At 37.1% G+C, this 24,418-nt stretch overlaps 1 protein-coding gene across 2 annotated transcripts in view; it reads left to right on the forward strand.

Moving 5' to 3' along the window:
• The window catches only part of VPS50 (VPS50 subunit of EARP/GARPII complex), a 77,865-nt gene extending 58,925 nt beyond the window's left edge, over window positions 1–18,940 (forward strand). For both annotated transcript variants that reach the window (XM_030264668.4, XM_030264669.4), the window contains 6 exons: window positions 9,612–9,760; window positions 10,842–10,938; window positions 11,086–11,244; window positions 13,613–13,734; window positions 16,583–16,772; window positions 18,177–18,940. In XM_030264668.4, the coding sequence (XP_030120528.4) occupies window positions 9,612–9,760; window positions 10,842–10,938; window positions 11,086–11,244; window positions 13,613–13,734; window positions 16,583–16,772; window positions 18,177–18,296 (837 nt within the window). In that variant the 3' untranslated portion in view covers window positions 18,297–18,940. The remainder of the gene's footprint in view (window positions 1–9,611; window positions 9,761–10,841; window positions 10,939–11,085; window positions 11,245–13,612; window positions 13,735–16,582; window positions 16,773–18,176) is intronic.
• The last annotated feature ends 5,478 nt before the right edge of the window (window positions 18,941–24,418 follow it).

The raw sequence follows: 24,418 nt of genomic DNA on the forward strand, positions 1-24,418 counted from the left end.
TTATACCTTTTTTTTTTTTTTTTTAATAATACTACTTTTATTGTTATTCAGATGAATTTTAAGTTTCCTTTGTGAAGGAAAAAGTGATGTGGAATGGGAGTTCCACTTCTGGCAAGCTAAAGCACTAGGTGTTCTTTCTTACATTTTTGTAGCATGTTCAGTATGAAAAATATGGAGGTTGATTGGAGGCATTCCCTTTAACTCCTTATGGAATTGCTCTATTTTCCCATTATTACAGTGGAAGAAGTTTCTGTCCCTTAATATATGCTGTGCTTACAAGTATACTTACCACACTTGGAAAAGAAGTATTTTCCTGGTTTTTATTTGGACCACTGGGCAAAGTCAGATTTCTGACTTGTGGCCAGTGTGCAAAAGGCCACAGCAATTTGAAGCACTTCCTCAGCTCTTCCCTCCATCCCTTCTCATGCATCATGTGCCTCCTGCTTCTGCTGAGGGTCCTTGTCCCCTCTGAGCAGGATTCAACTATAGCTGAACCACTTCTCCACTGTTTTTGGCAGTCTAATAATTCAAAACCAACTATACTTTATAAACTGCAGCAAGTCCTCCTGCAGTTTAGATTAATGTTTTACACAGTGAGCAGGAAATAGCTGAAATGCAAATGTTTTTAGTCCTGTTAACTTCTTTGCAAGGGAATAATGTGACCTCGGCTGTGATACACATTATTCAATGTCAGTATGTCTCTCCTAGACTGATAAATGATAAACCACATTATAGTAAACAAAAGCCCCCAAACAAACAGTGACCAAACTTCTTCAATTGGTAGTAAATGTGCTCCTGCTGGTTGTAATTGGGATAAAAAAACATTTTTAATTTGAACTTTTCTTAAAATTTGGATGTTCTCTATGATGTAATTAAAATGACAGTGATGGAGGACTTCATGATGAAGTCCTTCAGAAGGACTTAGCTCTTTACAATTGAGGAAGCAGGTTCTTAAAACATTAGTGCTTTAGATATGCTTCCAATCTCAACCTGTTACAAATTTAATAATAATGAAATACAGTTACGGCTTTTTAAAACACTATACTGCTAATACAGGAACTGGTTTAAGTATGATCTGAAATTTCTTTTGGTAAATTAATAGACTTAGTTAAAAATAAATAAACGAGGCCTACCAATTTGCAAACCTTTAATTGCTTTCTTATAGTAAGTTTTGTGGAAGTGTACTGACAGCTTACAGTGATTGAGTAAGCTGTTTTCTGTATGTAACCTCCTTGTCTCTGCCTTAAAAAATACCTTTAGGCTAAATCAAAGGTACAAGAAACAAAATCACTGTGAGTATTTGTTTTAAAGTGGTTTAGGGTCCAGTTTCATTTCTGAGAGTTTAGAGAACAATATGACTTTCAAAGATTTATCTGGCCACACTGTACTGAACTTCATATGTGTATCTGAACTTCATAGTTAGGTCTTTGACATCTAGCACATAATAGCTTTCATACAGTTTTCTGCTATGCAGCAGAGTTAGTAATTTAATAATTACTTCTGGATCCTCCAGAAGTAGCACTCTACAAACACTCTACCCATTCATATAAGCAGATTGTATTAAAAAGAAAACACAGAAAGAGAAAACTGAAAAGGGGATGAAAAAGTGCTGTTCTTTCAGCCTCAGTCAGATGTGGCTTAGATTAGGCTATATACATCAAAACAAGCCCCTTTTTTGCATTGCTTGTATCTCCTCACTGGCAGTTTCCAAGTCAGTATATAGACAAACCTACACACATTATGTCCTTGTGTTTGCAATTTCTAACAGGAACGTGTTTTTACACAGTAATGATGTCCATATTAGTTCACTGAGAGCTTTAAGCCCCTAAGTACAAGGCATCAATCAGTTTCTTGTGTGGTGGGAATAATCAGTGCTTTAGAAGGGAAAATACTTCTGATTCCTTGCTCTTTCTGTTTTTAAGCAGCTTCTTTTTCTTCAAAAAATGTATTGTAATTGTGATACTACCATTGCCTAGATCTTGTTTGTGAATGTCCTGTGTACGTAAATAGCTGCTTTGAGTGATATTGCAGCAGAGATTTGCAGACCAAATAACTATGGAATACTCATAAGTAATTCATTGCAAACAGGTTTGCTCAAGCAAAACTGAAATTTAAAAGGAAGTTTCTTAAAGTTACTGTGTCTTACAGTAGTAGAAAATCACTGTAGTAAAGTATCTAAACATTGCAATGCAATATATGGTAGAGTAGATGGAACGTATTGCTGATATAAATGAGTATGAGTCAATGTATTTAAGAATCTGTCTTTACTTTGGCTTTTGGACTCCTTCCCAAGAAAGTCTATGTCTTTTGGCAGAGTCAGGTTAGAGACTGATGGTGCAGAGATGGAAAATGTAGATTTTTCAGATGTACAAATAAGATAAAGACTGGTAGGATTAATTTTTTTTCTTCATATCTGACTTCCCATCCCGTTTTGGCTTTGACTCTTTTATCTTGTGGAATAGTGCAATTCAATTAGTCCCAGTGCTGGAAAGAAATAATTTGGTTTTACTTAAAATGTCACATCACAGGTCTACATTACATAGTGTGGATGGGTGCCCTGTTGTATATGGTTTGGCAAAATACTAGTGGCAAACTCTGGAGAGTCTTGACTGTGGAATTGTTTACCTGAAATGGCTGTGCCTAGCACAAGGATGCAGCTCCTAAACAGCACAGCTAAGGTTCTCAGTGAAATGGTAGCTGTGACCCTTGGTGAGGTTTTATTTGAGTGAAGATATCTTGTGCAACATTTCTAATCCATGCTTGGTGTTCTGTTGCTTAAAAAGAAAAAAAAAAAAAAACCAAAAAAAACGCATGAAAAAGAGACAACCAGTAGTAAATAAACCTTCCAAAGTCTTGCAATATTTTTATGCAGAAAGTCTGTCTTTGAAGAAAAAAAAAAAATCAGTGTCAAAGATCCCAGAAATTTCGGTGCAAACTTATTTGAACTGTTTTACTGAAGTCAGTGGGACTGACCCGAGGTTTGGGACATGCTTGTTTTGTGACAAAGAGCATGAGGATCCCCACTCTTTAAACCAGAAACTCATGCCTGCCTGCTGTGATGCAATGCTGATCAATTCAACCCTAAGGACAGTGTGAAACATGTGCATTGTAAATGTTGGGAAGTTTGTGGATCCCTTTAATGTTTCTTCAATAATGCTATAAAGACACCATTTGCAGGAAAAGGATTGGAAATAATAGAAAATTAATAGCATGGTTTCTCAAGATGGTTAGTAGTTTGGTTTTTAAAGGTAAGATTTCTTAAAGCCTGTAGAGTGGTGATTACATTGTTTATGTTTGATTTACTTTTGTTGCAAGTTGAGACAAGATTACCTGCTTAGTAAGTTTTATGTCCCCCAGCAAGAAAATAATAATCTTGCAGCTTAAAACCTAGTAGGGGTATTGTAAAATACCATTTTAAAACCTTAACACTTTTACAATATATTCAAGAAGTACTTTTACCTTGAAAGCCATGTGCTTTTGCAATTGGCCCTACTTGTAATTTTCAGCATTCAGTTTCAATAACAGTTAGGGATGTGTAAGCTCAAAGGGGAGAAAAAAAAAGCCTGATTGGTTGCTTTCAGTATATTTCTTTTGATAAAAAATTCTTGTATATTAAGCATCTACTTTGAGTTAGTTGAACTATTTTCTGTCAGCTTTTGAGTACAGTAAGAAGGCATGCTTTCTTTGATCAGATTGTTTTCTTGTAATCAATGCTCATGATATTACAGAAACTATGAATTACAGTTTTTTTAAACTGAGATGATGAAGCTGTCCTGTTTTATGTAAACATTTGGGGTTAGTCTGCTTTTCCTTGTCCATCAGCACGCATCAAGTTCTTGGCAGAAGTGTTGGTATGTCACAGCTGCTGTAGACTGTTCTACTGCCAGAACCTTTTTGGATAGTACAGTTTTGTCCATGCTTTTTGAACACCACTTACTCCTTTAAGATTGGGATTTCTTCGGTAACATTTAGAATTATTGCAAAATCAAACCTAAAATTTTTGCTATTGTGTATGTATATTAAATCAAAACAATTCTGAAACTGAAATCTTATGCAAAAAGTATTAGGCCAGAAGAAGAGCAGTTTTAAAAGATTATTGGTTATGAGTGTGATCTGCAGAACTTTGTGTGCTGGGGACAAGTTGTGGAGTTTACTGGTTTTTGTTTAAAGTTTGTGGAGGTGGATGATTGTAATTAACTGTCAACTATTTCACCACAAGTGGCAGATAATCAGTTGCTTCAGTCATAAGTTCTTTTGGATGACTGAAATAAAAGTGTTTCTGTTCTCATGAGATCAGCCCTGTAAAAATGTCTCTCTTGCAAATTGAATGTCAAATTTTTAACTTAGATAATTAGCTTATTAATATATACTTCTGATTTAGGAAATTAGTTTATAGTCTTCTCTTCTCATTGAGATGGAAGGCTTAACAGAGGCTTTCCACTAGGTTCAGCCAAATTTGAAATAAAAACATTCTCTTGTTACAGATGGCATTTTTAAAAGAGATTGAAGGAGAGGCTTGTTCCTTACACGGATTTGATTTTTCTACCTGTTTGTTGGAAAGGATGGATAAATATAATTGCCTGGCAAAAGATTCAGCCAGGATGAAAACAATCCCCCCTACTGGCTGGACAATACCCTTACCTACAGAGGGGTCCAAAAGTCAAATGGACTGTTCCATCCCACCCCCCAGAATGTACGGTTCATCCCACACCTGTAACCCTCCCCTGAACCATCAGGTGTCTATGACCCCATTGGCCCAAGTCTTGTTCCAGCCCACCTTGGAGCCCCCTGATAAGGGGTCTCCGGGGGGCCAGACGCCCTCTTGGAACTCCCCCCTCTCAGATCTTCCACCCTCTCCTAGAGCATCCTCTCTACCCGTTGTCTCTCCCCTCCCCCATCACCTCAGGCCTTGCCACTTGCTGCATCCGGCAGCTCCAAGCAAGACCTTTCACCATCCCTAATAAACCTTATATTGTAAGAGCAACCAACAGAGATCTCTCGTCTCCATTCATCGAAGCCGTCCTGGAGCACAGCACTCCCTACACCTGTTCATTAAAAATTTTCTTCTTGGGTGTAAACAATTAAATGATAAAGTGAAGTACCCAACAATTAAACAATATCACACTTCCATTCATCTGATACCTGTTATTTGCTAATACATACCTTTTTGTTGTAACATGTTCCCAATGAATTTCAATTCAACTGTAGATATCTTGCAAAGATACTTCCCAAAGCATACTCTGTAACTCATACTACTGTTATTAGCAACCTTTAAATAGGCAAAGCAGCCTTAAGCCTGCTTTAACACTTCATCCTGATATTTTCAGGTCTTTATAGCAAAGCAGCTTGTAAAAATAATTGCTAGTTGGGTATGCCTATCATGTATAGCATTAGAACACACAGTTCTTTTCCTGTGACAGTATAAGGAAATTAAAGTAAGACTAGAGAAAATTTGATAGGTAAGACCTGCTGTAAGGGAATACTGGTTAACCTGTCCTGCTGTGCCTACTGCAGTTCATTTGATTATTGTTAAGTCTGGTGCTTTTAATTTTTTTTTTAAATTTTTTTAACACTTTGGGTTTCTTCCTTTTTGGCAAGGAGGGAGAAGAGCAGCTTGTAGTTTGCATCAGTTCCATGTATACCTTGAAATTATTTTATCAAATCTATTTTGTTCAGTTTTCTTACAAGGATGTTGTGTGGGCTGTGATATATCTTTGACATATCCCAGTTCTGCTGGATCAGCAGGACCTGCTACTCTGATGCTGGAAGGAGCTAAGCGAGTTTCAATATTCTGCTTTAGTATTGCTCTCTGCATGCTTAATGCTGGGTGCTACAGTATGTTCTCAGTGTAACTTGACATTTCTTGAAACTGAAGTTCAACTGGATTCTATTTAATTTTCTGGCTTCTACTCCCCTCCTTTCCTCTTCCTCTTGAGGCTGGCAGTTTTACAGGACTCTGCTTGTATGGTACACAAAGGGTATCTCTGGCAACAGACTCTTTATTACTGGAAGGGTTAACTTTAACAAGTCCAGTACACTGAAAAACATCAGATTTCTTTAAATAGTCTGTAGCCTTTTTTCCTGTTCCAGCTTGTGTATTTTGCCTCTTTATTTGCTGCTTTCAGTCATTTGATCATTTCTGTAAATGAAGGCAGGAGGAAAAAACACATGCATCACTGAGACCCTTTCAGAGTGATCCTGTGCTTCTTTGGGGTATTGACACACTGGCTGTTTGCTTTTTGCTATCAACATGCTTTTGCAGTGCCTGCTTTTTAGAACAAATTAGGAGAATGAAATGCTCATGCTGTTTGGCCACGATATTTCAACCAGAGTTTGACTCCCTAGCTGAGGGTAGCATTATCTTTGACTTAGCCAGTTCTCATGTACCTTTTCTGTTCTTCAGATGCAACACATTTATGGCATTTAAAAGATGTTACTTACCTTCATAAGAAGCAAAAAGGAAGAAAAATAAGTTTAAAAAGTGTTTGAAGTGACAGGCAAATTTTAAGTGAGATAAATACAAAATGAAGTCTTCATAATATTTGGTTTTTACTTGATTTGTAATTAGTCTTTGAAAGAAAGAAAGCTTCTTAAATGTTTACTACTGATACTCTTCCCCCAGCTCTGTTACTCATTGTCTCTCCTAAGGATACAGTATTGCTTGGTGAGCTGTGAGTTTGGCTACTTTTGTCCTGTGAAAACTGTAAAAAAATGGGGGTTTTTTTTGTTTGTTTGTTTGTTTGTTTTAATTTTTGGTTGGTTGGGGTTTTTTTTTTTTAATCTGGGTTTTTAAGAATGTAATTAAGTGAAAAATGTAAAAGAGCAGGCAGATAAAGAGGGAATTGTAATAATTAATCAGTATTGTCTTTGCCTTAGTTAATGCTTTTAGATAATTTAATCAGTTTTAGATAATTGATTGTTGGTTAGATGTCATTGCCTATCTGCAGTAAACATGTGGATGTGCTCAGGAAGAACACTTCCATAGAGCTCTCTGAAAGAGGTTACATGAGTTTTAGCAAATATCCAGGCCTTTTGGCTTGCTTATCCAGTCTGATAAACTCAGCAGAATGCAAACTTCATAGTATTGTGTAGCATCTAGTCAGTTTAATTCCAGATTTATCTGGCTGAGTGTGAACACAGATCAGAGCAAAGAAAATTAATTTTTCAAATAACATAACATTGTAGCTAGCCTTTATAATTGTTTCTGTGCTCAGAGCAACTGTATCTGATCACATTTGCCACAAGCTGCTTTTAGAAGCTTTAACTTCTGCTCATTGATGTATTTCTGTGAGATCTTTTAGTGCTACAAATGATGTGTTGATGGAATTTCTCAGTCAGCAGTCCTTGTTTTTAATGTCAGAATTTCTGTGGGGAACCATCAAGGTTCCCTGCTTTATTGGCTTTTTATGTCTGTAACTTTATTACAGTATTTTTTTATAAGTCTGAAGGTACTTCCTCACCCTTTTTAGTGAGAGCTCTGCTTTCCCAGACTATGCATTGTTCCATCTGCTGTAGCCCATTTTTATGTTTGTGTTTGACGTTTCTGGAGATGCAGAACTGAAAGAGCCTTTCTGATTTAGCAAATTCGCCTCCTATTGCCTTGGGCTGTCACACCACAGGAGGAAACTGCCAAATAAAATCTGAGAGAGTTAAAGTGGAACTTGTGAATTTTTGTTCCTCCACACCTCAAACCACTTTTAACAGCTTGGCCACTATTATCTTCTCACTTGTCTTATATTCTTAATGTCGCTTTTGGTTTGGCTTTCATCCAGGCAGTAAACACATTCTGGTGCTGCTTTGTCTATAGCAGCAAAGTTTTGATCTTTCTGCTCATCCTGTATGACTTAAATTCTCACCAGGTCCTTACACATTTTGACATAATCAATTTTCACCTGCCCTACCTTTAATTGCTGCAACACTGCCACAATGGGTCTGTTAGATATTTTGCTATCAGAATAACTTCCCTGTTGATTTTCCAGTTTTCAGTTGGTCATATGTGCAGTACTTCTCTTGGTGTTTTGAGGTCTGCAATTAAATATTCCTCTTTGTCTCAATCCTGACATATAGAATGAGTGACAACACTGCTAATTTCCACCGGTGTTTCAGGTACTCACTGCTCTCCTCCTTAAGCAAAAGCATCTGAACAAAACCTGTTTGAATAGCAAGTACTCAATTTCAGGTCACTTCTGATAGTTGTTCTCTGCTGTGGAGCCCGGAAGAAATTAATGACTACTGTTGTGGTTAGCTTGAGTCTGATTTTCTCCCTCTTTTCATAGTTACTTCACTGCAGTTTCTTCTGTTTTTATTTCTATCTCTAGTTGAAACAAACAAACAATTCACAAACTTGAAAGCTGCTTTTTTCATTATGTTGTTTTTGTCTTTATCTTTTTCCCTTTTCTAATAGCAATTTCAGAATTACACTAATTTGTTTTTCTGAGTCAAAACATAAATGTTATGTTTAAGCATCATTATTGTCATATTGGTTGGTTGTTCCTATGCTGTTTACAGCAGCCATGTTGAGCCACTGATTTTACTTTTGTAAAAGTTATTTTTCCCACTACTTTGTCACTGTTACTGTTACTTGTTTTCATTCCATACTTACAGGCTGATATGTTGTAGCATCCATAGACTGTAGACTCTGGCCAGGGTTTCTATCCCCAGGGCTCTTACTAAAATAGGTGCCATATCCTGCCTGTCTTCTTGCCTGTTCTGGGTACTGTCCCTTTCCTTTGTAGCATTTATCATCTTCTTGTGGCCTGTGTATAAGCATGGTATGAATAACTAATTCAAGCCAACCAGAGCTACCTTTATGTTTTCATGTTTTCATGCCCTGAAACCCTCTGAAGACTGGGAAATGACCAGGCTTCAGAGGGTGTCCCTTTGTACACTGCTCTGGGAATTTCTTCCTTCTGTGATTCCTCTTCTAGCTGTACCCTGTACTTGGATTCCTTAAATCTCGGGGTAGAATTTTTTCTCTATTTTTTTCCTTTAATTTTGGAACAAGGCACTGGTATAACTTCTTTCTCACTACAGATTCTACTCCTTTGCTGTGAATATTTCCTTGCTTTCTAGCATCAAGGTGTATTCAGGATAGAAGTTTTCATGGAATGGATTAGTTGAGGTGTTAGGGCATGGGTTGGACTCGATGATTTTAAAGGTCTCTTCCAATGTAGTAATTCTGTGATGGAAAACATCAGTTTTTTACCTAAGTTAGCCACTACTCATATAAGCAGTAAAGCCCATGCAGAAGTAACATTCCTTTGATCTGTCTCTTTATTTGGTTGCTGTCAGATTGAATATACTGTCTCCAAGAATGAGAAGTCAGTCTCCCAAAAGGCAACTGGGCTGAAGCCTGTTTGGGTGTTAAGGTGTAGTGAGAAGATTTGTTCACTGCCTTTTTCTTTTAACTTATTTTTTCCTTGGGTACTGATTTACATGATCTGATTTTTTTTCATCCATTTCAGTATACTGTTTAAATAGAAATAGGCTTGATTTATACTACACCCTAGAATTTGAAACATTCCTTCATCTTATCTGGCATCTGAAACTGTTCAGCTGGAGCCATCCTTACTGGTTTTGTGGAGTTTAATTTGTTTAATTCTTTGTTTCAGGAGGTGTCTGCTGATCCTTCAGGAACTCTCACAGCTGCTGAAGAGAGAAAAGAGAAGGTGCCAAACCCACATCTCAGTCATCTTGTAGTTTTGACATCTGGCAATTCGCTGTATGGCTTGGCAGAGAGAGTGGTGGCCACGGAATCCTTGTAGGTTGTTTACTGTACACACTGTATTTGTGATCACTGAAAGCTATTGATTGTTTAGGAAATTGTGGTTACATTCCAAATCCTTCTTGACAGGTCAAAAATTTCTACCTCTCAATGTGATGTTAAATAGGAGTGATAAAAGTGATTTCTTTATTGAAGGTATTGAAGTCTAATTCTTTGCTCTAGCAACATGCAAACACAAGAAATTAAATTTTACTGTAGATGATCCAGTATTTCTGACAATATATGGCCAAATCTATCAGGAAAAAAGTTCAATGTCAAAGAGGCTAGTGGGACTATTTAGTCTGTATGGTTAATATTCACCTTATATTAAATACTTGACTCAGAACTGATTAGTTCATATCAGTTTGGCTTGAATCACCATGTTCTTTGCAATGGATAGAAATGTACCTATGTCACACCACAGGAGAAGATGACATTATAACAAATTTATGCAAATGTAACAAAATTATTTTTATTTGATAAGAAAAATAGAGCTAGGAATGATTTTTTTCCTCACACGAGATAACACTTAAAGATTAGGAGTTAATTTTAAAAATATTTTTTTTCATTAATGCTTGGTTAGAAATATATTTTCTTATTATGTTGTTATTAACAAATTCTACCCCTGGGAAGGAATACGAGATCAAGTTCTATTTTATAGATTCACTAGCATAAATTTAATTGGGAATGTTAATTTGAAATTCTTAGATGGATTTATTAATATTGATGTTGACTGTCCCACAGTGGAGATTGTGTGACTCTTGGTCAATGACTTTACTAGACCTCATGTCAGGTCTAGTGCAGTGTATTGTCAGTAAAATAGAAATACAAATTTTTGATATTCAAGCCTTAATCTCTTTATTCAAATATTTTCTTTTTTGCAAATACATTTTAAAATTGTCAGAATTGAGACTGCTAGTTGATATGCTGGCACACAACTGATACGGTTCTTCTCAGGACTAAATTTTCCAAGGTTACATGTTGTTATTGCCAGATACGTCAGCTGTAGAGTAAAAATTGTAAAGAGACATGCCAAACATTGCACTTAGTTCACAGTAAATTTTCTTTGCTTTCAAAGGGTATTTCTGGCTGAGCAGTTTGAATTTCTTCAGCCTCATCTTGATGCAGTGATGCCAGCTGCCAAGAAGCCTTTTCTTCAGCAGTTCTATTCTCAGGTCAGAATTGTGTAATTCACAGCTGATTCCCATACAGAAGATTTGAAACTTTTACATTATGTTGAAAATACTTCTACATCAGAGTTACATATTGCTCCTACTGGCCACATACTTACTGAAGTGAATTTTATTTATTTTCTATTTCAGACAGTGTCAACTGCAAGTGAACTACGTAAACCAGTTTATTGGATTGTTGCTGCTAAAGCCATTGATTATGAACAGATGCTTCTTCTCATGGCTAATGTGAAATGGGATGTGAAGGAAATCATGTCACAGCACAACGTATATGTAGATGCTCTTTTAAAGGTGAATTGTTTATGGGAAATGGTGTGCTAGAGTTTATATAAACGCTAAATTGCTGTAGTGCTTCACTAAAACTGTTCAAGTGGCATGGCTAGGACAATATATCATCCTGACAAATGAGATCTATCCAGAAGTGTCATTATTCTTGCTTCTAAAGCATTGTATTCAATGATGATTTTTTGACTACATGATGTGTGAAAGTTATCAAAAAAGTTCAATGAGTCTCACATTGAAGTCTTGAATGGTAGAGAAATGTGTAGTAAGCCGAGTAACAGAGGGAAATTCAGTAGCCAGAGATAGCATTTAAAAAAATCCCAAAACACCCTATTTGCTGTTGTAAATAATTTTGCTGATTGTCTTTAAGATGTATCATAGGAGCTGTAGGTCAAATCAGCACCAATAATGATCATGCAGTATCTAATTGAAGTTGTTATATTAGAAGTTAATATTTGAAAAGGAAGCTAAAGGGAAGTTATTCACCCAACTTGTCAATTGTGTTCAGTAAATGTCATTATACAATTGCCCTGTCTTATGGCATACAAGACTAGTTCTTGGGACAATGCCTTTCTCATACTTTTATATATGCCTACTTAATGTTTCTAAAGGTCTTCAGAGGGAAGTTCTGGAAGTGGTAGAATTATGTTAATTAATTATACTATCTTAATTACTAATTCTTTTCAGAGAAACTGGAAATTTTATTTTAAAGATGTGTGAAGTGTGAATCACAGAAAAAGCTACACATCTGTGTGGAATAACAGTTTGGATAACACCTTCATACTTTGTAGCTCTTCTCTGCTAAAAAAAAATCAGGGCAAAGAAGGAAGAATTTGACAGAGGATATATCATTGCACTGAATTTGATGGAATCTTTGTGATTATCCTTATTTATGCTGCTGTGACTTTTTGATATCAGTTTGTGCTTAAAATAGTTGATGTCTGGGGCAAAACTTTTTTCTTCTGTGAGTATGCAACTGCTGATGAATTTGCTTCAGGACAATCAGAGATAATACAATTCACAACCAGTTTTGGTCTCTCTATTCTATAGCAAGTACTAGTTGCTACAAAAGCTTTTAAATAACTGCTAAGCAATGAGTGATTTTTTGTGTACACTGGGACTCCAGGAATACCAGATGTGAGCACAGTGATTGAAGTAATAATCAATTACTTTCAGCCGTGTGCATACATACACAAAGTTCTATGTTGGAACTTTGTTTAGTCACAGTATGTTGGAAGCAGATGAAGTGGGGAAAGAAGATTGTTGAAGAAATAGGTTGTGGAGTGTTAGACATCTTCACCTTCAGAAGGATGAGTTGTATGCCAGTTAAAGCATGAAATTGTTGTACCCTGCATTTTGTTGACAAACTCATCTTTCAGAAAATTTGTGTTGAATGCCAGCTGGTTACTGAAGTTTTCTTCTGACTTTCTTCACTTACTGAATTTTTGAGAGGGTCTGTAAGAAAAAAGGAAAAGGAAAAAACCCTAGATTAACAGCCTTGGAAATAAAATCTCTGTTGAGCAAGTATGGTCTTAAAAGACTGCATTGCAAATGGCTTTTGCTGGTTATGCAGAGGAGTTCATTACCATTCTGCTTGATATTGAAGCAATTTTATACTTTTTATGTGATAAAGGCTTTAATCATTGGCAGAGGACTTTTGTCTCACTTTATGTCACAAAAACCATTGTAGCAGTAATTGCATTCAGTTAGGACTGGTTTCTCACTCAAGGTATCAGCTGAAGTCCATCCAGGCCATTGATTTGTGTGGAAACAGGTGCCTTCCTTTAACCTGAATTGTTACCTAGTGCTGCAGTGTGGTCCTAAACTGTTAAGATGTTGTCTTTTTCAGTGGATTCTCTCAGCTCCTTCTAAAGCACTGAGGAATTACCTAATGTGAAAAGTTGAAGAATGAAAAGTGGTTACAATGTTTCTGAGCTTCTCTGTGAAATCTGGTGGGGTGGGTATTTAGAGGGATAAAAAGATCATAGCTGGATTTTGTTCAGTGTCTGTATTTTGACTTAAAGAGGTTAAATATGAGTTTAGGAGTGAGGCAATGAAAATGGCACCTGAAGGATAAGCTACTTGGTTCATTTTCAGAGGTGTCAGTTTCACAGAGAACTACAACTTTGGGGAACAGAGCAGCAGTTCCTTTAAAAAAAAATCACTGACGTAATATTGTGAGTGATATGCTAGAAAGTGATATCTTTTCTGCTTAACACATAAATTTGTCTACAGTTTGTGCCTATTAAGCCTCTCTTCTTTGCTCCTACTTTTCAGTATTCTCATGTGCATTTCTAATTAGTTGTTGCTGTTGTTGGATGTATAGAGTATGATCTATTTTTACATTAAAGAGTAAACATCTTTTATGTTTTATTAGGAATTTGAAGAATTTAACAGGAGGTTGAATGATGTGTCTAAGAGAGTCCGTATTCCATTGCCAGTCTCCAACATCCTTTGGGAGCACTGCATACGCTTGGCCAATAGAACTCTTGTGGAAGGGTAAGTATTTATGAAACTCTTGCTTTTGGGTAAATATGTCTATAATGTTTATTTTATAGAGTTAAAAGTTCTAATTTTATAGTGTCCTTGTGAATTCATGTGCTTTTGGGGACCCTACAAATTAGCAGTGCTTAACACACTCCTTAGCAGTTGTCTCACAGTCTGGTGCAGCATTAAGCCTCAAGAGGGTGGTCTTGATCCTAGATACTGCTGAAGAATGACACTGAACGTTTTACTGAAGCATTTGAAAATAAGAAACTTCTATATGAAAATTATAATTTCCCAGCAGAGTAAAGAAGGAAGTTACAATATAATAGCCAGTACTTCCATGGTGATGCCATTTCTTTGCCAGGAAGAAAGATGGAGTTATAAGCACTATCAGTTTTCTTAAAGTACCCATGGAACATGAGTTTTCCAAATTCATCAAGAACAGAGAGGTGTTTCAGATGGTTTGCTTGAGCACCTTCATCAGGAACCTACACCTTGGTCATCCCTTGCTCTTGTAATCAGCGTCCCAGTCTTTTTGGATTCAGTTTTGTAGCCTGAATATTGTAGACTTTTCATTCCCTGCATTTATTTTTATGGTTTTGTCCCTCTGCTACATATGATTGGGCTCTTACTAGAACAACTTCTTCATCATAGAATATATACTGTCTTCCGCTCCTTCTGCGTGTTTCCATACTTCTTTCCTGGTTATCTTTTACCTATTCACTCCTTACTACCTATTTTACATCTTGGTCTAAATTAGGACCTCAACAAAACACCGTTCTTCTCCAAGTACCTATTGAGAATCATCAGCTTCCATTGCTTCCTTAAAGCCATCATTTATTTGTCTGCTGCCCAGTTTTTTCATGCCATCATCCTTTTGCAGTCTCTAGAGAGATCAGTTTCATGTTCAGGGTAACTAATACCATCCCTGACCTGTCTCTGGCTTCTCAATTCCTTCAATACAACATATGGCCTATATGACTAGCTTTCTTTTTTGAAATTTTATTTTCTATTTATCATGCCTCAAATAAAAGGAAGTGAAACAAAGTCTCTTCTCTCTGTTTCCCTTACCTTTAAGTTGATAACACTGTCAGTCACAATCAACCTCCTCTACCTCACCTGTTGTGTTTGTTTTCAGCTTGTTTCCTTTTCTTATATCACATTCATCTTTTGTGGCTTTGGTGTTCATGAACCATTCAATCCTTATCTGTGAAGACATATGAGCAAGACTCATATGTCTTGCTCCATGCTGCAGCTCAGGTTCATCTTTGCGACTTACTGTGAAACTTTGACCTTTACTTCCACCTAATCAGGTTGGACTAGGACTACTTTCCTGATATAATTTGTCCTGTACCATTTCTGAGAATGTAAAAAGTACTTGTTATCATCTCATACCAAATACTTGCCTGTAATTTCTTATTCTTGGCCAGTTTTGTTATTTTTACATACCTTGTAGGTTCTGTAGAAAGGGAAGGAAGGTGTTCTGAGTAGGTGACTCTCTGAATTCGTAACTTCTTTTTAGATCTGTATTCAATGAATGTATGGAGTTAAAAGCTATGAAGGAGATGTTTTTCATCCAGTCAACTGAAATTGCTTTCATCAGGCTCTTCACTGAATGAAGAATTACCTCCACTGCAGTCAGTTACATCTTAATCTTTAACTTTTGTCCTTCCCTATCTCCTAGTTCTGTGTGTTCTCCTGTTTCCCAGCTGGCTCCTTGAGCTTACTGAAAATCATCTGCTAGTCTTCTATGAAGCTCCAGAGAACTTTTGCCTTGACCCTTTCTCTTTTTGTCTCTTACTTTTGCATTCTGCAAATTCTTTCTGTGTACTAACTCTTAAGTGTGAAATTTCTTCATATTCTTAACCTGACTTTTCCATGTATTCATCTTTCAACTGCACGTTTCTGCTGCCTCTTTTGCATCAAACCTAGTAATATAGGGGGTGTATAATAATTAGGATCAACTTTGTGAACCAGTGAAAAACTGAGCTTATTTTAGATTTGGTAGAGGGGAAGAGTGACACAGGGTTGTCACTTGTGGAGCAACTGGTGGATGAGCTGGATTAACTCAAGTCACTGTGCCCCAGACCCTGTACCCTGTAGCTGAAATTGGCATTCTTAAGGGCATTGCAGTGTCATTTCCTTTGAACTTGACAAATGCAGTTCCTTACCCATTTGAAGACCTGCAAAGATCATTTTCCTTGTTTGTTGCCTATCACTCCACTGTGATCCTTGCTAGTATTACTCTGCCCTTAATGTTGTCTACTGTCTCCTCTAACCTGTCACTGCTTTGCTGTCAACCTGTTCTCATTAAAATCATCAACTTCTCACAGAGATGAGCCAGTGCTCCCCCTTCATCCTCTGGTTGCTGTAGCTGTTTTTGAACAAGAAGCTTTATGTCTTTGCTGCTCCCACTTGGTTCAGCAAGCTCCTGGTGGCCATTCCTAAAGCTGCTGTGGTACCTTTCAGACTCTAGTGGTCATGATCTCTTGAAACTGTAGTCCAGTGTGCTAACTAGCATTGGTTTAATTTCCTCTAACTTACTTATAGTAAGTTGTTCAATGTAGGATTTTTTGTGGCTTTTGGGAGAGGAGGGTGTGATTTTTCTAAGTACCACTGGGTACAGCGGGGTTCTGTTTGATGACTGGGCTAAAATGTGTTTTACTAATGCAAATAAAGCTCTGCAGCAAACATCGTAAGAGAAATTCTTGTCTGCTCCTAAAGTAAAGTTCTTGCCTGCTTTTGACTTAAAACCATAATTTTGCTCCTCCTCAAGGTTCAAAAGACTAAGTTAACTTTGAGAAGCAAAATTAATTTTCATTTCATTTTAAGTTCTGCTTTGCACTCTTTCTCTTTTTAGTTATGCCAATGTAAAGAAGTGCAGCAATGAAGGACGTGCCTTGATGCAACTGGATTTTCAGCAGTTCTTGATGAAACTAGAAAAGTTAACAGACATTAGGCCTATTCCAGATAAAGAATTTGTGGAGACCTACATTAAAGCATACTACCTGACAGAAAATGACATGGAATCCTGGATAAAAGAACATAGGGTAAGAGTTAAATTTGCATTATTTTCCTCTCTATAGAGAAAATTGACCCTGATGATAAAAACATGCTAACAACTATAAATAATCACTTGTTCTATGTGTTAAAAATTAATATAGGCACATATATGTATATTTTCATTTATTTTAATGAAACATCTAGGAAGCAGTATAAATATAAGTGTATGTGTACAGGTACATGTTAATTTATTTCATATGAATTTAGTATGTGTTTGAACTGGTTCACTTTCTGATGACTGGGGGGGATGGCTAAGTCTCATATGTGCCTATTGTATCAAAAAATGTAGAGAGCTAGAGCAAAGGGAAATTGAAAACCTTTGTGAGCTCTTCAGAATATGCCAAAGTGCACAGTTTGATCATCAAGAATTATGTTTTGGGATCACACCCTCGTGGCCTTTAGGATTAGATTGCTTAAACTAAGTTGTAACAATGGAGAAGTCATTGTTTTTTCTTTCTTCATTTATACTGCTTAATCAGCATTTCTTGCTGGGATAAGTCTGTGTTTTGAAAACATTCAGATGCTTTCACTCTAGCGTGAACTAACAATTATAACAGATCTGTGTAAGTAATAGTCACATGCTATTGGAGATACCCATCTTTGAAGTAAAAAGTCTTTTAAAGTGAAACACTTGAAATCTGTATTTTGGGATTAAATCCCACTAGAAACAGAGGGAAGAAATATGTCTTTGATTGAATTTTCCTTGTATTGCCTGGAGCCCCAAGAGAGATTGTGAGCTACGAGGTTTGATGACCTACAGGGAAAAGCTCTTTTTTAAAACATATTGGTGGAAGCTATGTTTTGGATAGTGTTAAGACATAAAGGTAATACTGGCAAATATGGTGTTTCCACAGGTGTTAAGAGTTGTTTTCTTCAGATTTTTGACATTTTTTCCCTCCTTTATCATATACTGAAATCAAAATAGTTTGGAGACTCTGCAGACAGAAGCATTTTGAAGCTTATTGGAAATGGGAAGTCAAAACAAAAACGATCACCAACATTTATCAGTTTGTGGAAAAAAATAGTTTTTGTGTTAAAAGCTTAATCATTTGCATGTGTTTTCCCACCAAGTCTCCCAAAGAATGGAAAATACATTAAAAATTGATTTATATGCATGTTCACAGAGTTATTTTATGTGAACTCTTTCCAGTACTTTTAAAGTCATAAGCATTTTTCATTATAAGCTACCATGTAGCAAAATACAGTTTTGTCCTCTGCCTCAACTATGAAAACTATCCAGACATGACTGAACTACAGCTTTAAATCTCCCCTGTGTACTGATGCTCCTATCAATTGTGAAATCCACACTGAGTATGTCTGCATATTTTAAAATTTTCTGTCTTTCCCTGGTGTTTTATTCTGCCCTAACATGATCTGTTTTTGTTTGCCAGGAATATTCCACTAAGCAGTTGACCAATCTGGTGAATATTTGTCTGGGCACCTACATCAACAAAAAGGCAAGACAGAAGCTGCTAGCTGCCATTGATGACACAGACAGGCCTAAGAGATAACTGGAGAAAGCTGCTTTCTTTCTGACTTGTACCTTTTTCTGTTAATGTAAAGCACGCAGACATTTCTCTCGTGGACTAATGACAACATTAGAAATGTTGTGCATGACCTTTCTTAGCAACATTGGAGGCACTCTGAAGTGACAATGTTCTAAAATATGAATTTTCTAATCTGTAGAATTGTTTTCTGTTGCATTTCTTTTTTCTTTTTTGTTTTTTTTTTTTTTTTTTGGTTACTTGCCCTTAGTAAAGGGCCACTGTGTATCATTGATGAGCTATATGTTTTACAAAAGTGTATACTGTAAGTAAAATCAAAATCATAGAGAAACACAATGGCTTAATTTATCATTGATGCCCTTTTTAAATAAAAGGGCTACTTGAAAATATGATTTCTTTCCTCCCTGCTTTCACCTCCAGAAATTGTGCTGTATTATAGTCCAGTGTAAAGTGAAAGGAGATGTATAATAATTTGATCTATGTATCCAGCATGTGGATTAAGAGTGCAGATCAACTAAGTACTCTCATATTAGAGCCCATCATTTTCATATGTATTTAAAAATGTCTCTTTATTTCAGAATTAATTTAGTCATATCAAAATTATTGACTTCAGATTAATAGAAGATAATAAACATTGTATGCTAATATGATTTGTTTGTGAGACTTTGTTTTTCCAATTCAAAAATGCAAAATGTCAGCAATAATGCCAGGGAATTGGAGTAATGTTTTTCTGACCGAAGTTTTGGATTGATACTAAGATCATCTTCCTGTTTCCTGCTTTGCTGTAGGATCTTGAGCAAAGTAAAATGGCTTGACTGCATATGTGCCCTAGAAATCAATTTGTCAGAGCATCGCTGACTTCACTGAAATGTTCAGGTTTACCTTTGGTTTTCAGTATATGAAGTCTCAGGAATTTTATTTTTTATTACAAAATCAACTTTCTGGAGTGCTCTCAGACCATTTTAAAGGAAACTTTGAGCTAACAGGTAAAATAAATTACATAGGCTGCAATCCACTGGTGTGTACAGCATGCTAAATTCTCAGTTTGGGATTCCTACTTGCCATTGTACATTAATTCAGACATAAGGGAACCAGGAGTTAGTGAATGTCAGCAGTAATGCAGTGGCAGAAAGTTGCCACATACAGTCATCATGCTGTGGCCTGATTTCCTCTTCAGAAGTGTACTGAGCATCATTGTGTGCGTTTAGAAAAAGCCTGTATACAGTTTTAGAAGAATGATAGAATTAACATTTTAAACATTGACTGTGTGGTATTCAGCTTCCTTGTTTATCTATATTTTAAAGGAAATAAGATTTAAAACAAAATTTGCACTGTTCTTTATTGCCCATGCTGTCTTGCCTAGTTCCGTTTAAGGCTTGCTTAGTGGTTTGTCACCGTATATGTTGAAGCTGAATCACTTTTATCCTCTTTAAAAAGGTGGTACAAATGAAAGCGTGGACTTTTGCGTCAGCCTATCTGCCCTGGAGTCAAATCCTGAGCAAGAGCTCTTGGAAGAAATAGAAACATATTAGGGACTATTAGTGTAAAATATCTTTCCATTTTCTTCTCTTGGATGAAATAAGAAATTCTAATATCTTTACTGGTGATTTGATGAGCTGAACACATTTAATTTCTCCTGAGCTGCTTAGGTCACTGTAATTTTAGTGCTTACCAAAAGGTAGAGGTATAATCATTGGAATGCAGGGTCAAGGTGAGCAATTGAATGAACCACAATCAGGAGTGATTTTTTTTTTTTTGTAGTATATCTATAGTTTGACTTGTTATTTTTAAGTAACTCCCCAAATAAAAGAATGTGCAAGAAGCAGTGTTAAACATGTGCAACAACTGTATGATCTTCATTCATATATGCCTCAGAAATAATTGTATTTTCCACAAGAACTTTTCCTTGCTGCCCAGGATTGATGATTGATGCCAAGCAGGAAGCCACATAACTAAATGGCTTACATACACTCTTAGATACATGTTTTTAGGTTGTCCTGTGTGAAATCAGGTGTTGGACTCATTGTTCCTTGTGGGTCTGTTCTAACTCAGAATATTCTATATATTGCTTGGTTCTGACTGACTAATTAAGCTAAGTTTTCACTGAGTGCTGAATTTTTATCTCAGTAAAGATATGTTTGGTAGTTTCCATCCTCTGATATGAGACTATTTTATAAACCATTGGTTTTTGAGCATCTCTGTGCATCTTTGTTCTTCTCTGCAATAAGCCTCTTATACTGCTTTTTCTGCAGTAGAGAATATAGCCTAAATACCCTTCATGTTTTAGAGGAGTATTTTGCAAAACTTAAATTATAGAAGAAAATTGCCTTCAATTACTCTGAGACTGGCCAGCAGTGGGGAGGTGGGCATCTGTCAATCCTTCTTTAACCTGATGAAGGCATTAAATCCTACTGCCCAGAAAATAAGTCCTGATATTTGTCAAACTCACCTGGAACATAGATGAGCAGTTTTAAGTGTCTAGTTAGCACAGGCTGTACCTAAACTGATCAGCACACAGCTGGCTTTTGTACTGTCAGGTTCTCTCAGTTATATCTGATGGTGACACTGTTATTCCAAAAAGCAAGGGACTGGGACAAAAATAGCAGGAAGCCAGGTGATTGTGTGGCCCTGCTATAGGATTGAGGTCCTTGCTTTGGTGTAGGTTTAATTATTCAAAGCAGGTGGGAAAGACCATCTTGGATCAGCAGTGCTGCAGCGGATGGGACAGCACACAGAGCAGCCCCTGGGGGTGTGAGTTGTAATGCTCATCAGGAAAGGCGCAGGGATGTTCCATGATTTCACGTTTTCAGGAAATTGACTGTTCCAGGTTCCATTTTTTCCACATGGCTAAGAGTGTTCCCATGTGTACAATAAAAACTTGGCTCTCTTCTGATCTTCAGTGGGAAAAATCAGGCCCTGTCCACATCTGCTTAGCAAACCCCAGATGTGGGGTGTAAATTACAGCTTGTGTTCATTGAAAGAATAACCTCCCTTCTTTGCCCTTATCCCCTTAGGGGACAAAAGAGGATGAGTGATCAATGGCTGCCTCAAAGCTTCTGTGAAAGGTTTGCACTCCCTCTTAATTTTTTCAGATGTGGATGATATAGGTATGTTTTGTGATAGATACCAAATGCAAAACTGTGGATGTGAATTGTGCTTGTTATTATGTCACAGAGTGCACAAAACTATAAGGATCCCCTCTTCGTACTGTGAAAGTGATCTATTTGGGGTCTTTTCCTGTTTAAGACCTGCTATATTGTAAATTACACAAATGGAGATGGTCCAAAAAATGCAGATGTATTGTATTTTTGGCATAAAGGCTAAACATTGTACTGACAGTGCGATTATGGTGCAAATATGGAAATAATGAAATTTGCAAGCAGCAAGGTTTCTGTGCTTGCTGGGTATTTAAGGATATTTGTGGGTGTGGGGTTTTTTGCTCTGCCAGAGCTGGTTTTCCTCACAGCAGAAACTTGGTTTTTAAGGATCTCCTGTTCATCCATGAGATCATGAAGTGTTATGTAGAACAGCATCTTCAAGTAATACTCAGGGCTTCACAAACACTTTTTTTTTTTTTTTTTTTTTAAGTAGGCATGACTCAATAGCATGCCATATGATAAAATACATGTCTGAGAAACAAATGATGACATGAGTAACCTTGGGTTTTGTGTTGTGGACCCAGTGCTTAATTTTGCAGAGTATTTTGTCCAGTCCCAGAGACTTTACATGTATAAGCTAAATTAAAAATGGTTGTATGTGAACTAAACTTGGGTCTGCTTGGCTATTCTGCTAAACCAAATCTCTACAGTATACCTCAGCTATGCTGGTTTGGTCTGGAGCTGTGGATACATATTGTGAAAAGAAAATCTACTTTCAGAGTAGAGATATGCAGATCTGTGTTGCATTTGTGGATTATCTTGCACAGATTTCCATATTGTCAGATTTAAAGTTGTCAGATACCTGTCCAGTTGTGTTAATCTTTGAAAAAGTGTATGAGCAAGCTGAAGATCTAGGAGAAGAGATGCAGGGAGGTACTTCTTCTCACTAAGCACAAAATGAATGATCCAATGTGCAAAATGACTGTGGGTATTTCTGAAGATCTTTTTTTACAAATAAATCCAGAGTTCGTACCTGTATGTATTTCCTGCCCTATATCACTGGTAATTTTTATTCCTACATAGAAAGTCATCCCATTCATTGTATTCCAGTAAGCAATAAAAAAGAAATGCCACTTGAAACTTAAAATAAAAAGGATCCGTGTATAGGAAAATTATCCTAGCACTGCTATCAGAGAGCTTCAGGGATGGTATGTGGAATAAGCACCATAAATTTGTGTTCCTTGAAATTTATCCTTGTATTATAATGTAAATATATACACACACACACACAGAGCTTTGTGTGTGATGTAAGAGACTACAAAAAAAGAATGATAAAATTGAACAAAAAGCCACTACTTGTTTCTCTGCTGTCATTGACACCGACCCTGAAGCCTGGGTAGGTAGTGCAGAGGTGTTTCCTTGTCGGAGTAATGGGTGTCCATTGAGGACAAGGTCATAATCTGAGTTGGAATTCTGAGCTTGGAGTACATCTGAGTTGCCATTCTGCTCCCTGTGCCACTGCCTGTGTGTGCTGCTGTGTGGTCTGCAGGAGGCACCACAGGTGAGCCTGCTGGAGAGGAGCTCCAGCACAGCCCAAATTATTGAAAGCAGCGAGTGGGACACTTGGTGGAGCATGTTGCTCTTGCCCTTAATGCAAAGCTCATGATAGTCATGCTTGCTGTCCTGGCTGCTCGGAGAGGATACCTGTTTGGGATGTACAACACTCCTGGGTCAGGGCATGGGGGAATTGAGCTGAAATGCAGTGGAAGGGCAGCCTGGTGAAAATGTAGCTTGCTCTGGGACAGCTTGCTGTCCCCTTGAAACCTCAGACCCCAACAAATGCAGGAATTTAGGTGCCTGATGCAATTATTAGCACAGTACTAGGCATCTGTGAGTTTTCAGGACCATTTATTTCCAGAAGTGTCGGAAAATGTAATTTATGTAAATGAATTTGACTCGGGGCTAATTCCTGGCCCTGAGCTGCTAGTTCAGCTGTCTCCTCCAGCACAGTTAGAATATTTAAGCAGCCAAATGTTCTAAGTAGCTGAATGGTCATGGGTGGTTTATAATGTGCTACATTTCACTAGAGAAAATATTTGCCTTGAATAGTAGTGGTGTGTCATGGCTGTAATGCCATTAGCTCTTCCTTCCCCCTTGCAGATGCATCCCAGTGCAGTGCTGGTGTCTCTGCTGTTTGAAAAGGCATTTCCTTCTCAGACCTTTATGCTGAGTTGTGTTTATTTTTAGTGAGATGTTTACTTCTGCCTTTGCTCAAAATGTCTGCGGTGAGCTGCAGGGCTCTGGGTCATGTACAAGGGCTTTTGCCTTGTGTGCCAGGAGAGCTCTTGGTGTTTGTGGCTACCCTGGCCAGGAGAAAGGATGCCCCAGAGGGAACACCTTAGAACTATTGTATACCACAGCAGCCAGGTCACAGAGTCATCCTGAGCTTTGATTCAGGTTCTGCTCTGTCTCAGTGCCTGATGGAGAGAAGTTTGTTATGTTTTCCTGTTCTTTACTCCCCTAGGTATAAAAGAAATGGGATGATCTATAACATTTTGTGAGGTGCTGTTAGGCCATGGTTCCACAGGCACAAGTTGTACTTTTAGCAACCATTGGTGACTTAACCCTGGAGAAGCTGAAACAGTTCATGAACATGAGCTGTTTCTTTTCACAGGGTAACAATAGGCAAACAGCCAACATGGATCACATTTTTATTTTCCTTGAAGATCAAGTTATATTAAGGTACTGAGTTAAGAACTAAATACTGGAATTAATATGCAAAAATATGCTACACTGGTAGGTTCAAGGAGAGTGTAGATGAGATTTAAAATCTTGCTTGCTCACAAGAAAATTAGGACAAAAAATTCTTGACCATTTATTTTTTTACAAATATTATTTTTTGGTAAAGCTCATATCCGAAACTCTTACAAATGAAATAATCAGGTAAAGAGATCGGGAAAAATTTTTTATGTGCTTATCCATACTTTTTAAGATCTATGTCTTCAATAATAGGAAATGATGGGATAATAT

The sequence above is a fragment of the Taeniopygia guttata genome, chromosome 2, assembly GCF_048771995.1.
Source record: "Taeniopygia guttata chromosome 2, bTaeGut7.mat, whole genome shotgun sequence".
Taxonomy (NCBI): domain Eukaryota; kingdom Metazoa; phylum Chordata; class Aves; order Passeriformes; family Estrildidae; genus Taeniopygia; species Taeniopygia guttata.